Genomic DNA, 15,625 nt, shown 5'->3' on the forward strand with positions numbered 1-15,625 from the left:
AATTTCTCTGCAACTTTTCTTTTTGTGAGGATCTTGCTTGATTGTATACGAAGAAGAAGGACCACAAAAAAAGGTTTACGAATAATTGATAGGACTATTTTTCAACTAACAATTATACTTATTCCTGACTTTCTTGTCGAAAATGGGAATACAAATCGAAAAGAAATGAAGAACAAAACTTTTAAATTCCACCGGCTAAACTAAAGTTGTTTAACAAATAAAATAAAATATAAAAACAATGTATATGTTATTAAACAACTGGAAATTACTAATTTATGCTATTAAGGACTCCCTTGATTACCATAACGGGCTAAATAGCTAAAAAAAATCACAAAGTTTGATCATTTATGGTTAAATAAAAATGGACTAATTATTTTTTAACTTTGACACTTTTTTCAAATTGTCCAACACTTTCAACTTAGGTAGAAATTATGCACGACGTGACAGATAAAAAAAATACTATGTAGGCAAAACGTTCGGCTACTTAAACGACATCGTATAGTACACACAGTCAGAGACATTTACTTCTTGGGTCGTTTTTATACGTACATTAGCTTGGTATATCTTCTTGGCTTCGAACTTTTTGTACGACATGAAAAAATTACTAACTTTTATGTTTTCATTATAATTGACAAAAAGGTGGAGTAATTCTATAAGCTATTTCAATCTCTAAATGCTTTATTGTTGAACATAGATTACTTTGATGCAAGAAATGTGTATCCAAAAATAAACAATAATTACTACATAAAAACAGCAATTATGTTATTTTCTCAATAGTTGTATACTAGTTATAGCAAATTGTATTTTAAGCATTCTAATTAAGACATGTTTCATTCCTAATCCCTCCATCTACCACATGTGTACAGCTAATTTTATTACCCAATAAGATAAAAGCAAAGTCATTTGTCACGTAAAACCATGTCTTAACCAAACAAAATAACAAATGATAGCATCATAGTTATCATCTTAAAATTAAAAGAGAAATAAATAGAAAGAGGAAACTAAGGTATTGTTCAGTTATGTAGCAACAGATAATTAATTGTTAATTTTTGTGTATTATTTGTTGGATCAAGTATAACTCTGTTTCTTCTTAAACTGCATAAATGGAATGTCCCATGCAAAGGGAACTACTAAAATTATCTAATAATTTCATGATGAAATGACTAACTATACTTAAGGAGTAGTTTTTATTCTTATTATTATTTTTATTATTCCATGTGGGAGAAGATAGATTTAGTTAATTGTAATGTAATTTAAGAGGACGTTCTTAGTTTATTTTTAATTTGTGGAATATAAAATTACTAATATGTTTAGGTATATCATAATCCTTAATAGTATAATTCTAGCAATTTATATTGCCTATTAAAGGCGGACATGTTTCGAATTTATTTGATTTTAATTAATTTGTTGTTAAGTGAGCTTTTTTGTTGCGAAGCGACATGGAAAATTTGTTAATTTGTTTGACTTACGTTATGGAAAAGGTTTTTGCCTAAACTTATTTTGTAATTGCAACTAACAAGTATTTATTTGACGTGAGTTTTGTGATTGTTATATAGTCTTGAACTTCTCATTCGAATTGCAATGAATGAGATGATCATTTATCTCTGGTGGACGGTGAAAATGTATCTTTTTCCTATTTACATCAAAATTCATATTTTTTAGGGTAGTATATCTAAAGTCAATTATAGGCTTGAACTATAATAGACTTTATATAAAACGATTTTAGGGTTTAGTTAAATATTTCTTTAATAAAATGAGTATGATTAATTATGGATTAAAGTATTTAACTTTTTCCTCATATTTCGATGTTATAAAAGTTCTTGATTGCAAATACTAGTACTAGCAATATTTTGTGATTAAGAAAATATAGGTCGCTATGTTACCAAATGCCAATAATAACAAATCAAACTCATATATAATCACTACAATTAATGTCACAAACTTAATACATTCATATATTTTCATCAATCAAATATTTAAACCGAAACAAAAGAAATCCGGAGTACTAATATTTTCATTTCCCTATATCTAAAATATAAAATCAATAGTATTATAAATATCGAAACTGAAACACGAACTCACTTTGTCAACACCATTAATTGAAAACATTAAAAATGAGTGTGTAAAAATACCTAACATGGCCTAAATATGAAGTACCACTAAAATGTAATTAAATTAGTGAAAGGAAACAAAAAAGTATTCCCATCTCCAAAAAAAACACAAGTGAATATCCCCTCCCTCCTCAGCTCGACACGTGGCACATGGCATCGTTATTACTCTCCAGTTTTAAGGTTTCCCTCTCCAAATAACAGGTCCCATCTCCCACCTCATCCATCTTGTCTGCTTTTCCATCACCCCCCATTTCCCACCGTCCGATCAAAACCTAAATCCATAGCTGTAAATTCCCCATCTTTCACCATGGACCACCCTCACAAAATTGAAATTGAAAAAAATTGAAAATAAATTAATACAGTGTATGTATGTATGTACATACATACCTTCCAAAAAATCAAATTCCCTAGTTTAATTCGCTTAAAAATCCAATCTTTTGACCTTTTCATGTGTGTGTATGCATGTGGGAGAGTTATAAAGGAGGTGGGACTGTGTACTAGAGAGAGAAAGAGAGAGAGATTGGGTTTTTTTTCAAGGGTTTGTTTTTTGTTTTCAGTTTTGTGATTGAGAGATGGGGAGAGGGAGAGTTGAGCTGAAGAGGATAGAGAACAAGATCAACAGGCAGGTGACTTTTGCAAAACGGAGGAATGGGCTTTTGAAGAAAGCTTATGAGCTTTCGGTGCTATGCGATGCTGAGGTTGCTCTGATTATCTTCTCCAATAGAGGAAAGCTGTACGAGTTTTGCAGTAGCTCTAGGTATAATTTTATAACACCAAACACAGCCCCTTCATCTCTCTGCACTTGCAACGCCTATATTCATGTCTTTGGATGCCTAAAAATCCAATCTTTTTTTCAATTGCAAAAGCAGCCTGTCTTTTTTTTCTTTTTTCTTTTTTATATTTTCCTTCCTTTGCCGTTTCAGTGAATGTTTTTGAGGTCTATAGGGCTCTGTGCTTGTGGGTTTTGTTAGATCTGCAAGAGGAAACCATGAAAAGAAGATCATTTCTTTATTTGTGTTCAGTTTTCCTGCTCCTTGTGTTGTGATGTGCTAACTAAGCCCCCCTTTCCCTCTCCCTCTCTTGTAAAAATCACTTCTTTTGTTTGTGATTTGTGTCTTGGAGAGAGAAACAAACACTCTGATCTAGATGTGATTTTGTTGATGCAAAAATCAATTCTTTCTTTTTTTCTTTCTGGTTTTGTTTAGCCTCTTGTGTTGTCATGAGGAGAGATTTAATTCTACTTTCATCTTTCCTACAAATTAAATGAGTGAGGATTGGCATAATATGTGGTGATTCCTTTTCGAATTCCCACAAATCAATCTTCTTTCTTTCCCTTACCATCTGGTTTTGTTTATCTCTTGTATAGTCATTCATGATGAGAGATTTAATTCTAATTTCATGTCTCCTACAAATTAAATGAGTGTGGGATTTCAATTTTCTAGGGTTTGTGTGTTGAATCTTTTCTTGCTTTTTTCCTGTTTGTGTTTTTTCTCTTCATGGAGATTTCTCAAATGTTACCCTTTTTTTTAACCTTGGAAGCATCATTCAATGATCTTCCAACACAAGAAAGAACGAATCTTTCTGATTCTTGAATTACAAAATTTTACCAAAAAAAAAGGAAGTAAATTACAAACATGATTAAGCTGAGAGAGATCATCAGGTCTGAAATCTCCACCTCTTTCTGTGAAAGGTGTTTGTAAAATTTCCCCAATTTTTGTAATTTTCTATGTGGATCTTCCTCACCTAGGGTTTTATTTTGTAAACTGAAGAATCATTGCCAAGTAAGAAAAAATAAATAAATTATTGCATCTCACAGGATATACTTCACTCTCATCTTTCCCATCATCTCAGATCTTTTGCACTCTTTAAAGTTTTCAAGCAAAGCTCCAAGAAAATTCTGCAAAGATGTCATCTTTTTGGTTTTTGGACACTTGTTTGGATCAAAACAGGCTTATATCCAGTTATTTGGATGTGTTATCTCATGATTAAGAATTATTGTACTTTATTTAATTTTTTAGGATGTGTCACTTTTCATCTTGCAGAATTCTATTCCTGACAAGTTGCTTCATTTTTCCTTACGGACAATGGATTATACTCCAAAACTCAGACATCTCTAATATTTTAAGGCCAAATCAAGGCTCTCCCTTTTTGTACTTCATTTGATTAGACTGATTAATCACATTTACTTGATTTCATTTAAAATTTGTATAGTACATTGGCTGAAAATGTTGTTGGTTATGACATTAGCAGCATGCTCAAGACATTGGAAAGGTATCAGAAGTGCAACTATGGAGCTCCAGACACAAGTGTATCCACAAGAGAGGCACTGGTATTATATACATATCCCTTCACTCTCTTCGTATATGTTTCGAAAGCTTAATCAAGCCGAAGATGATTCGACCTCAAATTTATTATTTAGAAATTTATAAAGGAATGGTCTTATCAACTGAAAATGCTTAAATGAGTTAGAGCTAATGTTCTTGTTCAGCTTAGGGATTTTTCTGCAAATAAACCATGTGAAAATGATTTAGAAAAAAAAATGCACATTAATTGATATTTATATTTGTTAACTTTTGTTAAGTAGTTTGGTACTACTATTAAGAGTTTTTCTAGGTGGAGTCCCATATTTTCTATTTAGTGGAGTATTACTATTTATTACTCTTATTAAGAGTCTTGTTATTATTACTAGAGTCTAAAAATCATAGTTATAGTTTAAAGATTAAGTCAAGTTATTGAAGTCAACCAACATTTATCATATTTGAAAAGGAATTAGAATAAATGGTTCAATCCTCTTATCTTGATTTCTAGAACTGGGATCATGATGCATATAGTTATTCCAAATTTTTGGTTAGATCTTTCACTCACATTTTTTTCACCAAGCCATTAATTTTTTTTTTTAGTATTTCCTCATAGCACTCAAAAGTAATATTCTACACACTTAAAATGTAAAATACAAGGCAGAGGATACAAAGCTGTATTTATAAGAAATCAGCAAAAGGAGTCGTATATAAGTTGACTCAAAACTCTAAAAATTAGTGGTAATATCTAATATCATTAATAATTTAAAAAACACTAATTCAAACATAATTGCTTATTTCAATACCAAAAAGCCTAAAACTCACTTTAGTCCCATTACTACTAGGAGATGAGCAAAGCAATGTCTCCTTTGCTTCTTCTTCTTTTTCTTCAACCACTTCACCAAAATCCCCATCTTTCTCAGCCACATCAATCACAGTAAACCTCCTCCCCAATCTCCGACTCTCGTACAAGTAGAACGCGACACTATCGTTCGACCTCAGCCCCTTGGCCTTCACGAACCGGCTCCACCCCCTCGTAAACACAAAGCTCTGGCTACTCTTCCAGTAGCAGTACCTGAACTTCCACACCCTCATCGCCCTATCGTAAAACTCGAGCTGCACCTGCTCCTCCTCCGGCACCCCCGGGAAGTACTTCACCGCGTACCTCTTCGGGATCACCAGCCGGTTCAGCTTCCCCACGTCGCTCGGTGTCAGCTCCTTCTGGAATAGCAGCGTGCTCGAAAACTCCCCGTTGCCGTCGCTCGCCGAATCAAACCCTAACCCTAATTGAAACCCTAACCCTAATTTTTCATCCCCTTGCTTCTTCTGGCTAGCTAAAAAGTCCGAAAATTTCGTCGAATACGACCCGTCCCGGATCATGTTCAGCACGGAGTCCGTGGTGAGCCCGCTCTGGAACTTCAATTCCAGAGGGGCGAGGACCGTCGGAGGGAAATTCCGGCGGGAATCTCCGCTACGGAGCTTCATCGCCGCGCTGTCGTAAGCCATCGCGGCCGATGCCTCGGACTTAAACGTCCCGAGCCAGATACGGTGGTGGTTCGCGTAAATCTGCGCCCCCCAATGCCCGGTCTGCTGCGGAACAACGCCCTTGAACCGCTCGGTCGATTTGGGCCGCTTCGACACCGGAAAATTGGCCGATTCCGAGGACTCCTCTGCTAGCTTTGTATGCGAAATCATGCTAACTTCTTCCATTCAGATTACACAATTAAACAAATGGATCAAAGCGGCAGATGGTATATATAAAGTGAGCAATTGGAGAGATTAAGGGAGGGAGATATGTCAATCAAATATTTGTTTGATTTTCAAGAGAGGGAAAGTTTGGTATTAATGGAAAGTTGCTTGAGTAAATAATGGTAGTCATGTTAATTGAATCCTTAAATAAGGAAAGGGTTATTGTAATAACTTCGATTGTTTCCTTTTTCAGAATCTTGGCTTAGTTTTTGTTTCGTATTTATAATCATTATACCGTATTTTCTTATTATTTTTGTATTTTATCATCTGATTACACATATCGACTTGGGATAACAATGAATACCAGGCTGAATTTATAGGATTAGGCTTTCTACACATTGAATTCTTAATTGATTAATATCCTGACTCATAATCCGATAGGCATAGCTACTTTTATTACAACACTTCAATAATGATTTTGATCAAATGAATAATTTCATAACTCACCAATTTAAATTTAATATATATACTTTAATTAGAATTCCAAAACATGGTTTGACTTATTCAAATCTTTTAACGTTTCATTTCTATTTTACAAGTCTCAAAAGTTAGGTTTTTTGGCGTATGAAGGTTCATTATTATCATTTCATATTGTATGTTTAATCATTCGGCTTTAGAATTTGATACTCTTTTCTTTAATATCTTTGAATCTCTATATTTCTACACTATCATTCATGTATCAAGCTTCCTTCAACGAATGACATGTTCTTTGACAGTGAAGAGTTGGGAAATTCTGCAAGAATTTATTTTTTTCCATTTTTGTATCTGGTTTAAGTTGATCATTATAGTTATGTAGAATAATTTTTGGCATGATAATAACAGGAACTGAGCAGCCAGCAAGAGTATTTGAAGCTTAAAGCACGCTACGAAGCCCTACAACGCACCCAAAGGTTCGTAATAAACTGACATGATCATGTATATATATAAGAGAGATGTGAAGAGGTAATGAATTAGTATATGTGCATTTATGGACAGGAACCTTCTTGGTGAAGATCTTGGCCCTTTGAACAGCAAGGAGCTCGAATCACTCGAAAGACAGCTTGATATGTCACTCAAGCAGATCAGATCAACACGGGTAACATATCGAAAAATATGACAATGTAACAATCCCTTTTCTTCTTACATACATTTATTATATTTTGCAGACTCAAGCAATGCTGGACACACTCCAAGATCTTCAGAACAAGGTTTCTAAACTCATCCACTTCAATCTGTGTTTCGAAAAAATCACTGCTTTTGTATCTTATTTTGGTTTCTTGCATGGTTAGGAGCATGCCCTCAATGAAGCTAACAAGAGTTTGAAACAACGGGTATGCGTATTCGTTTAGGGCTTAAAAAATACTTTTTCATGAAAAAAATGCAATCTTTTTCCAACCCTTTTCAGCATCCATCATTAAAATGTGGTGTAAGAGCATTTAGAAAATTCTTTGAGTGTTTCGGGAGTCGAATTGTTGGAGTGATGGTGGTGTTTTTGTTTGTAGTTGATGGAGGGGAATCAGATGAACTTGACTTGGAACCAAAATCCTCAAGATGTTGGCTATGGAAGACAACCCCAACACCACCAGCCTCAAGCTGATGGATTTTTTCATCCCTTGGATTGTGAACCCACTCTTCAAATTGGGTATGGTCTTGTTCAATAAATGAAAATTTTTCTTGAAATAAATGCAAAATTTGAAATCTTGGTGGGATGTTTTCAGGTACCATACTGATCCAATAACAGGTGCATCAGCAGGGCCTAGTGTGAATAACTACATATCCGGGTGGCTGCCGTGATGACTGATGATTAGTGTCTCGAAGACCAAGCTTCCGACTCCGGTCTGAAGTTTGGTCCCTCTTCATAAAAACTCAATCTTTTTAATTTTATGTGTGTTATTTTCATAAAAGCAAACATGTTTAACTTTGATCAGATATTGGTATTGTCATTTTCCAATCTGTTGGAAAATTGGAACTAGTATTGTAAGTCACATGACTCTGTTTGTGGAATTTGCCTCTTGCTTTCTATGCATAATGTGTAAAGAAAATCTTTCATGTTATCATCTTCAAATCTACAACCATAAAGACTTCCACTTTTCTTAGACTATGGAGAACTAATAGATAGTACTTTCTTGGGTTTTATATAAATAAATTTCTTCTTATGATTTTTTCAAGCTCAGCTTAGCCTAGACATTACATTTGCCATCTTAATAGTACTTTGATCCATCATTTTAGTTGTATTTTTCGTAAGTTTTGAGAAAATGATCATTTGACATTGTAGGATTAGTCTTGACTCTTGAGTGTATAAATGCATTATGAAAAAACAACTCATCACTAACAATTGAATGAAGAAAATAGTTTAACATTATTCTTTTAGAAAATAGTTAAACTTGAATTAAAAACAGTAATACTATATCACAACCAATAATTGCTTTTTTTCGTAACTCTTATTGACTAAAAAATTGATATGCTTGTCACGTATATCATTAGAGATGTAAATAAATTATTTAGAAAAGATAAAAAGGCTAGTTCATTTTAGATACTCCTTTTTCTTTATTCCTCTATTATTCTCAGCCTCAGAATTCTCATGTATTTATACAGATTGAGATAATGGGCCCATCAATATATCTTCATCTAGTGTGATATTTTTTAGGGCCAGTGATTTTAAAAGAATAAAAAATAAATACTCCATAAAGTTATATAATTCTCTTTATATTAATTTACATAATATTTTAACAGGGGCTGATTAAAATAAAGTAATTCTATAATATGAATTAGATTCATTTTTAGTTTTTAGATCATGAAAATCTATAATTATTCATCACAATGTTCTATTGATTCATAGTCATGACATATTATAGGTGGCAATAAATTTCACTTTTTAAATTCATACATTTAGGCAAATTTCATGCATGTTCAACAACGAATTCATTGTTTGTAGTTTATAATTTAAAAGGAATTTGTAGCCTAAACCTTGTTGGACTTATCATGTTATTCCCATAATTTTGAGTTGATTAGTAGTATTTCATCTTTTTGAATTGTTAAAAATTAAAAAATTGCTTTATCGAGCATTTTTGCTTATTCAACGATTTGAACATTTTTTGTGTGTTTTAATAGTCAATGTGATAGCATCCTTTTTTTTCTCATTTAAATTTCGTACAATGTTTTTAGTGGTCCAAGATATAGTGGAGTACTAGTATTTAGGAAGGGGATATTTCTTCTTCTTTTTTTTGGTTTGACCACAGGTGTATCGAATCTGCCTTAAAGACGGAATTCAATTAATTCTGCTCGATCGGATTTACGAATTAGGGCCGAAAGTCTTCTAGTGGGTGGCGGAATGAGACATTTCTTGATTGTGAATCAAAATGATAAATAATTTATTTGCGTTAGAGGAGAAATGGGATGATCGTGTTGTAGCGCTAGAATTATTATTTAATAAGCGTTGAACATTTTAAAGACTAGTGATAAGCACGTTTTATTTTAATATCTAAATGTTACTTAACACGGTTATTCATATTTGCGTGCCAGGTAATGCTTTGGCTACCAAAATCGAACCAGATTTTCCTAGTTGACAAGTTGAAAATCTATGATAATTATATTAAAATACTGTCGTTATCTCATTTAGCAAAAAAATACATGGGTTATAGGATTATACCCTTTTAAAAAGACATGAGTGTAAGCATAAAATAAAGCAATTTAATTTGTTTTTTTAGTTAAATGCGTATCAAGTAGTGATTTAGAGACATAATGTCTCCAAGCCATAATAATATTGTGACTAATTTATCCTAACATTAAAATATTAAATAGATATATACCTAATTAAGGAAAATTTAACCAAATTAATTATTCTTATCTAAATGCATATATGTTAATTGGAGATAAACTTAATCATGCAACTAGAGTAATGAATTTAAAATTTTTTCAACCAAAACCGTTCTTGTCGTGTAAATTTTTAAAACAATTAATTAAAAAATCAGTAATTTAGATTACCAGTATTAATTAACACACTACATAACTAAATTATTATATTTAATTGTAAAATAATTTAATTACTTAAATAGCATCATATGCTTTTTCAAATAGATTTTACGTTGTGCTATTCTTTCATAACTTATTTTTTATCTTAAATTTTCTGAAACATTTTGTCAATGTAGTAACAATGAAATCATTCATTTAATAGTATATGAAAAAATATGTAAAAAATTAAACATTTATCTTATTCAGATTGGTTTATATAATAAAATAATATACTATTTTTTCATTATCTTTTCAACTTTTTTGTTATTTTTCTTTGCTTTAACTAAATTTAATATTTTTTATTTAATTAAGCTAGGGCGTCTAATATTTTAATATAACCATATAGTTTTAAAATATTAAATAGATGAGTTAAGAAAATACAATGAATTTTTATTCAGATTCAAATCTATCGTTTTAAATGTTAAAAATCAAAGAAATTATTAATTTAATACAAAAATTATTGGATGAATCTACTTTTCTCATTTTAGATTATTTTAATATACCACATATCAACTACTACTAATTGATTAATAATTAAAAGTAATAAGAATCATAAACTCTGCTAATATTATAAGATAGTGCGGAGTATTATTTGTTTAGAGTTAGGAATTCTAATATTTGCAAAAAAAAGAGAGAGGGAATATTAAATATGTAGCTTCAAAATGTTAAATATATAAGTTAAGAACTAGCGATTATTTATTGATCATTGTTAAACATAATCTTTCAAAAATTATAAATTAAAGAAATTATAATTTTGTAAAATAAAGAATTAAACTTAAAATCATAAACACTAGACTCAATTAGCATTCGTACACCATGTATCAAATTTAATTTATTGCATGTTATAGTTAAATATTTTAATATATTTAAAATATGAAATAAATGATATAAGAACATATGATTTTATCGAAGTTCAACTGTAATGGTCCAAGATTTAAGAATTTAAAAAAATCAAAATAAAAAAATAAAAAATTAGAACTAGAGAATTCTTAAAATCAAAACCATATACTCACTTAATTAGTAGTATTAATATATAATATAATATTATCAAATTTTAATGTGTTGGTGTTATATTAAAGTGAGCTAAAAACTTTACTATTTTTTAAAGATTATTGTGAATAAAAAGTGATTAAAAGAATAAGTTTATCAATATTGAAGATTATAGTATTATAATTACAAAGTAATTATTTTTTGTCACATGTTATAGTAACTCTAAGTATTTACAGTTCAAAAATATTAGATAACTAATTATTTATATTTTATAGCGCTAATTATTTGTTAAAAATTATTTAAATTCACATTTATAAAGACTAATTCATTAAGAAGTCTGAAATTATTTGTTTGCTGATAAATCGTATTTTATTTGTAGACAAAATGTACACTAAATATATAAAGCTAATAAAATTAATATTTAAAATTTTAAAGAAATATCTTTAAGTAAATGCATTAAAATGGGCATATATAAAAAAGTTATCCAATCATGTTTTAAATGATTAGATGATTGCAACATGTTATTAAATGCATGCATCATCTATGCATAATCAAAATTTATATCCTTAAATAGGTGTATTTAGTAAACAAATTAATGTAGGGGTAATAAAGTACATACATAAAATATAAATTTAATTAAAAATATAATATAATATATATTTACTATTTTAAGCATTATGGCTTGGAGACATTATGTCTCCAAAATATTTTCCTTATAATAAAATGTGAGTGAAGTGAGTTAGTAGAATATAGGACCTTCTACCATTTATGGTAAAAATGAAGTGTGATTCTTAATTGAGGACGAACCAAAATGGAAAAGTGTGACTCTTAATCGGGGACAGAGGAAGCAATATTTAACACGTCAATATCCAACCATTATACAACGAATTTATATTTATTATTATTTGAAAACAGTTTACTTCTTTGATTATTTAAATGCACTTTAAAAGGATGAGAGATTGCGGAATACATCAGCATCATATATACGCCGCGCAGATAGCCAACTGAGGCACGCCACGTGGAAAGGCTGACCAATAGTTTGTTTGTGGCTGTGACGGCGGCGAAGAAGATAAGGCCCACGTGGGTCATTAATGCTTTCGGTTGAGCATCAAACTTCAAGAACCATCCAATCTTATTATTAAATTTTTATTTTCATATTCTTTATTACCGGATGATCCACTATGCCTCTTTATTTTTAATTTTTGCAATTATCTCTCATAATCAAACTCGTTAATAGGTCAGTGTAACCATTGTATGTTTTTATAAACTTCTTTAAGATGAATTTTATTATTCATAAAATGCGTTTATCAGTTTTACACTAAAACTCGAGCAATCAATTAAAAATGTTATTATAATCCGTCAACATAAGAAATACGAGTATATGTTTTTTATAAATATTTGATTACTACTATTGATTACAATTAATATGGTTATAATTAAGATAAAATAATAAAAAAATATAATAAATAATTTCGACTGAATCACTCTCATATAGATGCGTACGAGCAAAATGAGAGGAGGTTGCGAATGATTGAGAAGGGGAAGAAACTGTAAAGGTGAGGGAGAGGCGTCGAAGCAGATGGGAGTACAAGGCGACAACAGAGAGGCGGCGTGGGGACTTATTGAGAATAAGGCGTGTGCTTTGTATACAAATCTACGTACAAATTTTGGGCTTTAATAGATTGGGTTGTTCTCTGATTAATTCGATACGTGGATGTATATAATTTGTGAATCCTAATTATAAGCATGAGATTTGAAAAATGAATGAGAATTTATGATAGATAAAGAAGAAGCACCACCTTGACATGAAGTGACCCAATCTTAAGTCTACCATTGAACACCTAACCTAATGCAATTATTATAAGAATTTAGAATTAAAAAAAGAAAATCATTATTTACATAAAAGTAAATGAGTTGAAAGGAAAGAAAAAAGAAAAGGAAAGTGGGGGTGGCCGTTATTGAAATGGAAAGTGAAGATGGAGATAAATACCAGCTGCTTTATCCATTGCAATTCCCAGAAGATTATCCATTCACCTCGATCTTTGAACTGAATTTCCCATCTTTAAATCGCCCCCCTTATCGAACTCCACTTGGAATTCCCGGAACCATGATGGGCCACCAAAATCACCACCACCAGGATCACCAATCCAAGGTCTTGTACGAGCTCTCCGCCCTCGTTTTGAACATCATTCGCTCGCCGCCCACGGCCGCCCCGCGGCGGAGGTGGGACGCCCTCTCCTTCCAGAGCATGACGCCCGCGGGATTCGCCTCCCTGCTCCTCGGGATCTCGCTCTCGCTCATGCTCTGCGGATCGGTCACGTTTTTCTTAGGTTTTATGTTGATGCCTTGGGTTCTCGGATTGGTTGTGTTCTTGTATTTTGTGGGGATTGTTTCCAGTATTTCGATGATTGGGAGAGCCATTCTGTGTCACAATCCCGCGCCTCCGTCGCCCACCAAGGAGATTCCTTGTGAGTATTGCTCCCAATTTTGCTTCAAGGAGATCATAGTTTGAGCTAGATTTGCTCAGTGTTGTTCTTTGATTTCACAATTGTTCGAGTTAACTTAGAATTCAATTAAGTTGAATTTTGCTGTGATTTTCCTTCAAGATTCAATTTTTAGGTTAAGTTGAATGTACTAATCTTCGTGGATCATAGTTCGAGCTAGAGAAGGCCTCTTGGGATGAAGACTTGAATTGGAATTGGAATAGGAGAGGTGTGTGTTTGTTGTTTTTTAGTTTGATTTAGTTTTAGATGTAGCTTTTTAGTTGTATTTAGTTTTAGATTTAGGTTTTTTAGTTGGATTTAGATTTAGATTTAGTTTCAGCTGTTTTGTTCGAGTCCAACTCTATTCTGTTAAGGAATTGAGTAAGTAGGAGAGGTTTGTTTTGGTTGTTTTCTAGTTTTAGATATAGTTTCAGCTGTCTTGCTTGAAAAATCGAACTCTATCCCCGTGAAGGATTGAGTAAATAGGATAGGTGTTTTGGGTTGTTTTCTAGTTATAGATTTAGTTTCAGTTGTTATGTTTGAGTCGAATTCCGTTTCCAACTAGAATTAGAAGTTGAGTTAATTTTTGTTGCCTATAAGCTTTCTTGCTAGAATTGGAAGTTGAGTAAGGTCGAACCCCGTCGCCTTAAGGGATTGAGGTTATCTTTTCATTTCCAACTACTAGTAGGATTTTTGTTGCCTATTGGCTTTCCTTGCTGGTTTGATGGTTAGCTTTTGAATTGAAGTGGACTTTGAGTTTCTGTATCTGTTTGTAGCGTTTTTCTCGTAAGTTCAGTCATTCTTGTAAGCTATTTGGCATCAAATTCCTACTGCATATGTTTCCTAATGCAGTTACCAGCAATACTATCTCTCTGTTTTCGGTCTCATGTGATTACAAGCATCACACAAATTAGGTTGGACAACGACTAAACATAAGCCTGCCTTTGATTGAGACACATCTTAGATCAATCTACTCGGATCTCAGAATCAATGTTGTGATCCATCTTAGGACTCCACAATACATCTCTTGTTATTATCCGGTTAAAGCAGTTAGTTAATTCTCCACGGAAATACATACATTCATTCATGTCTCACACCGTAAATTCTCTATGTTTCGCCTTTGTATTCTCGTGCTCGTTAATTTATTGAGGATTTTGGTTTATACTCTGTGTTGCAGCGTGGAAGGTGTTGTGATAGGTCGGTGGGTAGCCATGGCGGTGGAAGGAGTTTGCAGCGCCATCGTTGTGTGCTTGCCCGTTGCGGGACTGTGGATACATCTCCTTGAATGATACTTTTTGTTGATTTGGAGTTAGCAAATTCTCTATCAAGTTGAAGGGAAACAAACTACTTTCATCATTTGAAGATGAGACATTCATTCTAGCTGTGTTTTTTTCTGGTTAGGTGGAAACAGCAGCACTCTATATTTATTTCTCCCTATGTTGCAGTATCTCTTGAGAGGGATTGATTTTTGAGCTTTTTGTGTGTATATTATTATATACTGTGTAATGAATTCTTCTCTATTTCAAATGTATTCTGTTCCTTTCTTCTTTTTTTTTTGCTTACATTGGTTGAATTATTAACCCCTCTCTTCAGATGTGTACTTTTCATTCACTATTTCATTTGGTATTATGTAAACAAAAGGTTATTGCAATTAATTTATACTATTTGTGTGAACCATTCATTCGAAATGTTCTTTTATTTCTTCTTCTTCTTCTTTTAATGCTGTATAGTATTTCGAATTATGGTTTTCATTTAAAATTTTAATTATCATTTTATTATTACATATTGATAGGAATTATTTATTGATATTTTATTGTAAATAAAAATATATGAGTAAATATATATGCTCCAATCAGGGAATTAATAATATTTTTTCAAAAAGAAATGATTCAAAAATTCAAGTTCTTTTAAAATAAGAATGATAGTTTTATAAAAAGTAGCGCCCATGTCTGATTGTTGAAACAATTACTAATAAACAAGTGTATAAATAAATTTCCTTAAATTG

At 31.9% G+C, this 15,625-nt stretch overlaps 3 protein-coding genes across 6 annotated transcripts; 2 read left to right on the forward strand and 1 right to left on the reverse strand.

The window, feature by feature from the left end:
* The first annotated feature begins 2,557 nt into the window (after positions 1 to 2,557).
* LOC125211956 (agamous-like MADS-box protein AGL9 homolog) lies at positions 2,558 to 8,193 on the forward strand. Of its 3 annotated transcripts, none has more exons than XM_048111927.2 (8): positions 2,559 to 2,868; positions 4,359 to 4,440; positions 6,980 to 7,047; positions 7,133 to 7,232; positions 7,303 to 7,344; positions 7,426 to 7,467; positions 7,639 to 7,778; positions 7,855 to 8,193. In XM_048111927.2, the coding sequence occupies exons 1-8, from the start codon at positions 2,684 to 2,686 to the stop codon at positions 7,928 to 7,930; spliced, it is 735 nt and encodes a 244-aa protein (XP_047967884.1). In that variant the 5' UTR covers positions 2,559 to 2,683; the 3' UTR covers positions 7,931 to 8,193. The 3 variants fall into 3 exon arrangements, with proteins under 3 accessions (XP_047967886.1, XP_047967884.1, XP_047967885.1); XM_048111928.2 differs by having other exon boundaries at positions 4,362 to 4,440; XM_048111929.2 differs by lacking the exon at positions 7,426 to 7,467 and having other exon boundaries at positions 2,558 to 2,868.
* Positions 5,173 to 6,141, reverse strand: LOC125214068 (AP2/ERF and B3 domain-containing transcription factor At1g51120-like). The gene has a single exon (XM_048114941.2). The coding sequence runs from the start codon at positions 6,116 to 6,118 to the stop codon at positions 5,189 to 5,191; it is 930 nt and encodes a 309-aa protein (XP_047970898.1). The 5' UTR covers positions 6,119 to 6,141; the 3' UTR covers positions 5,173 to 5,188.
* Positions 8,194 to 13,063: 4,870 nt separating the features above from the next.
* LOC125216151 (uncharacterized) lies at positions 13,064 to 15,170 on the forward strand. 2 transcript variants are annotated; one of them, XM_048117786.2, is made up of 3 exons: positions 13,064 to 13,605; positions 13,792 to 13,849; positions 14,798 to 15,170. In XM_048117786.2, the coding sequence occupies exons 1-2, from the start codon at positions 13,101 to 13,103 to the stop codon at positions 13,818 to 13,820; spliced, it is 534 nt and encodes a 177-aa protein (XP_047973743.1). In that variant the 5' UTR covers positions 13,064 to 13,100; the 3' UTR covers positions 13,821 to 13,849; positions 14,798 to 15,170. The 2 variants fall into 2 exon arrangements, with proteins under 2 accessions (XP_047973743.1, XP_047973745.1); XM_048117788.2 differs by lacking the exon at positions 13,792 to 13,849 and having other exon boundaries at positions 13,068 to 13,605.
* Positions 15,171 to 15,625: the final 455 nt, after the last annotated feature.

Source organism: Salvia hispanica, chromosome 3 (assembly GCF_029641045.1).
Source record: "Salvia hispanica isolate PSC_SH4W2 chromosome 3, Shi_PSC_v1, whole genome shotgun sequence".
NCBI classification, from domain to species: Eukaryota; Viridiplantae; Streptophyta; class Magnoliopsida; order Lamiales; family Lamiaceae; genus Salvia; species Salvia hispanica.

Coding starts and splice junctions, on each gene's coding strand:
- LOC125211956 (XM_048111927.2), top strand. CDS start 2,684: ATGGGGAGAGGGAGAGTTGAGCTGAAGAGGATAGAGAACAAGATCAAC. Junction 4,441..6,979: donor TATCCACAAGAGAGGCACTG/GTATTATATACA, acceptor TGATAATAACAG/GAACTGAGCAGCCAGCAAGA. Junction 7,233..7,302: donor AGCAGATCAGATCAACACGG/GTAACATATCGA, acceptor TATATTTTGCAG/ACTCAAGCAATGCTGGACAC.
- LOC125214068 (XM_048114941.2), bottom strand. CDS start 6,118: ATGGAAGAAGTTAGCATGATTTCGCATACAAAGCTAGCAGAGGAGTCC.
- LOC125216151 (XM_048117786.2), top strand. CDS start 13,101: ATGGAAAGTGAAGATGGAGATAAATACCAGCTGCTTTATCCATTGCAA. Junction 13,606..13,791: donor GCCCACCAAGGAGATTCCTT/GTGAGTATTGCT, acceptor CGTGGATCATAG/TTCGAGCTAGAGAAGGCCTC.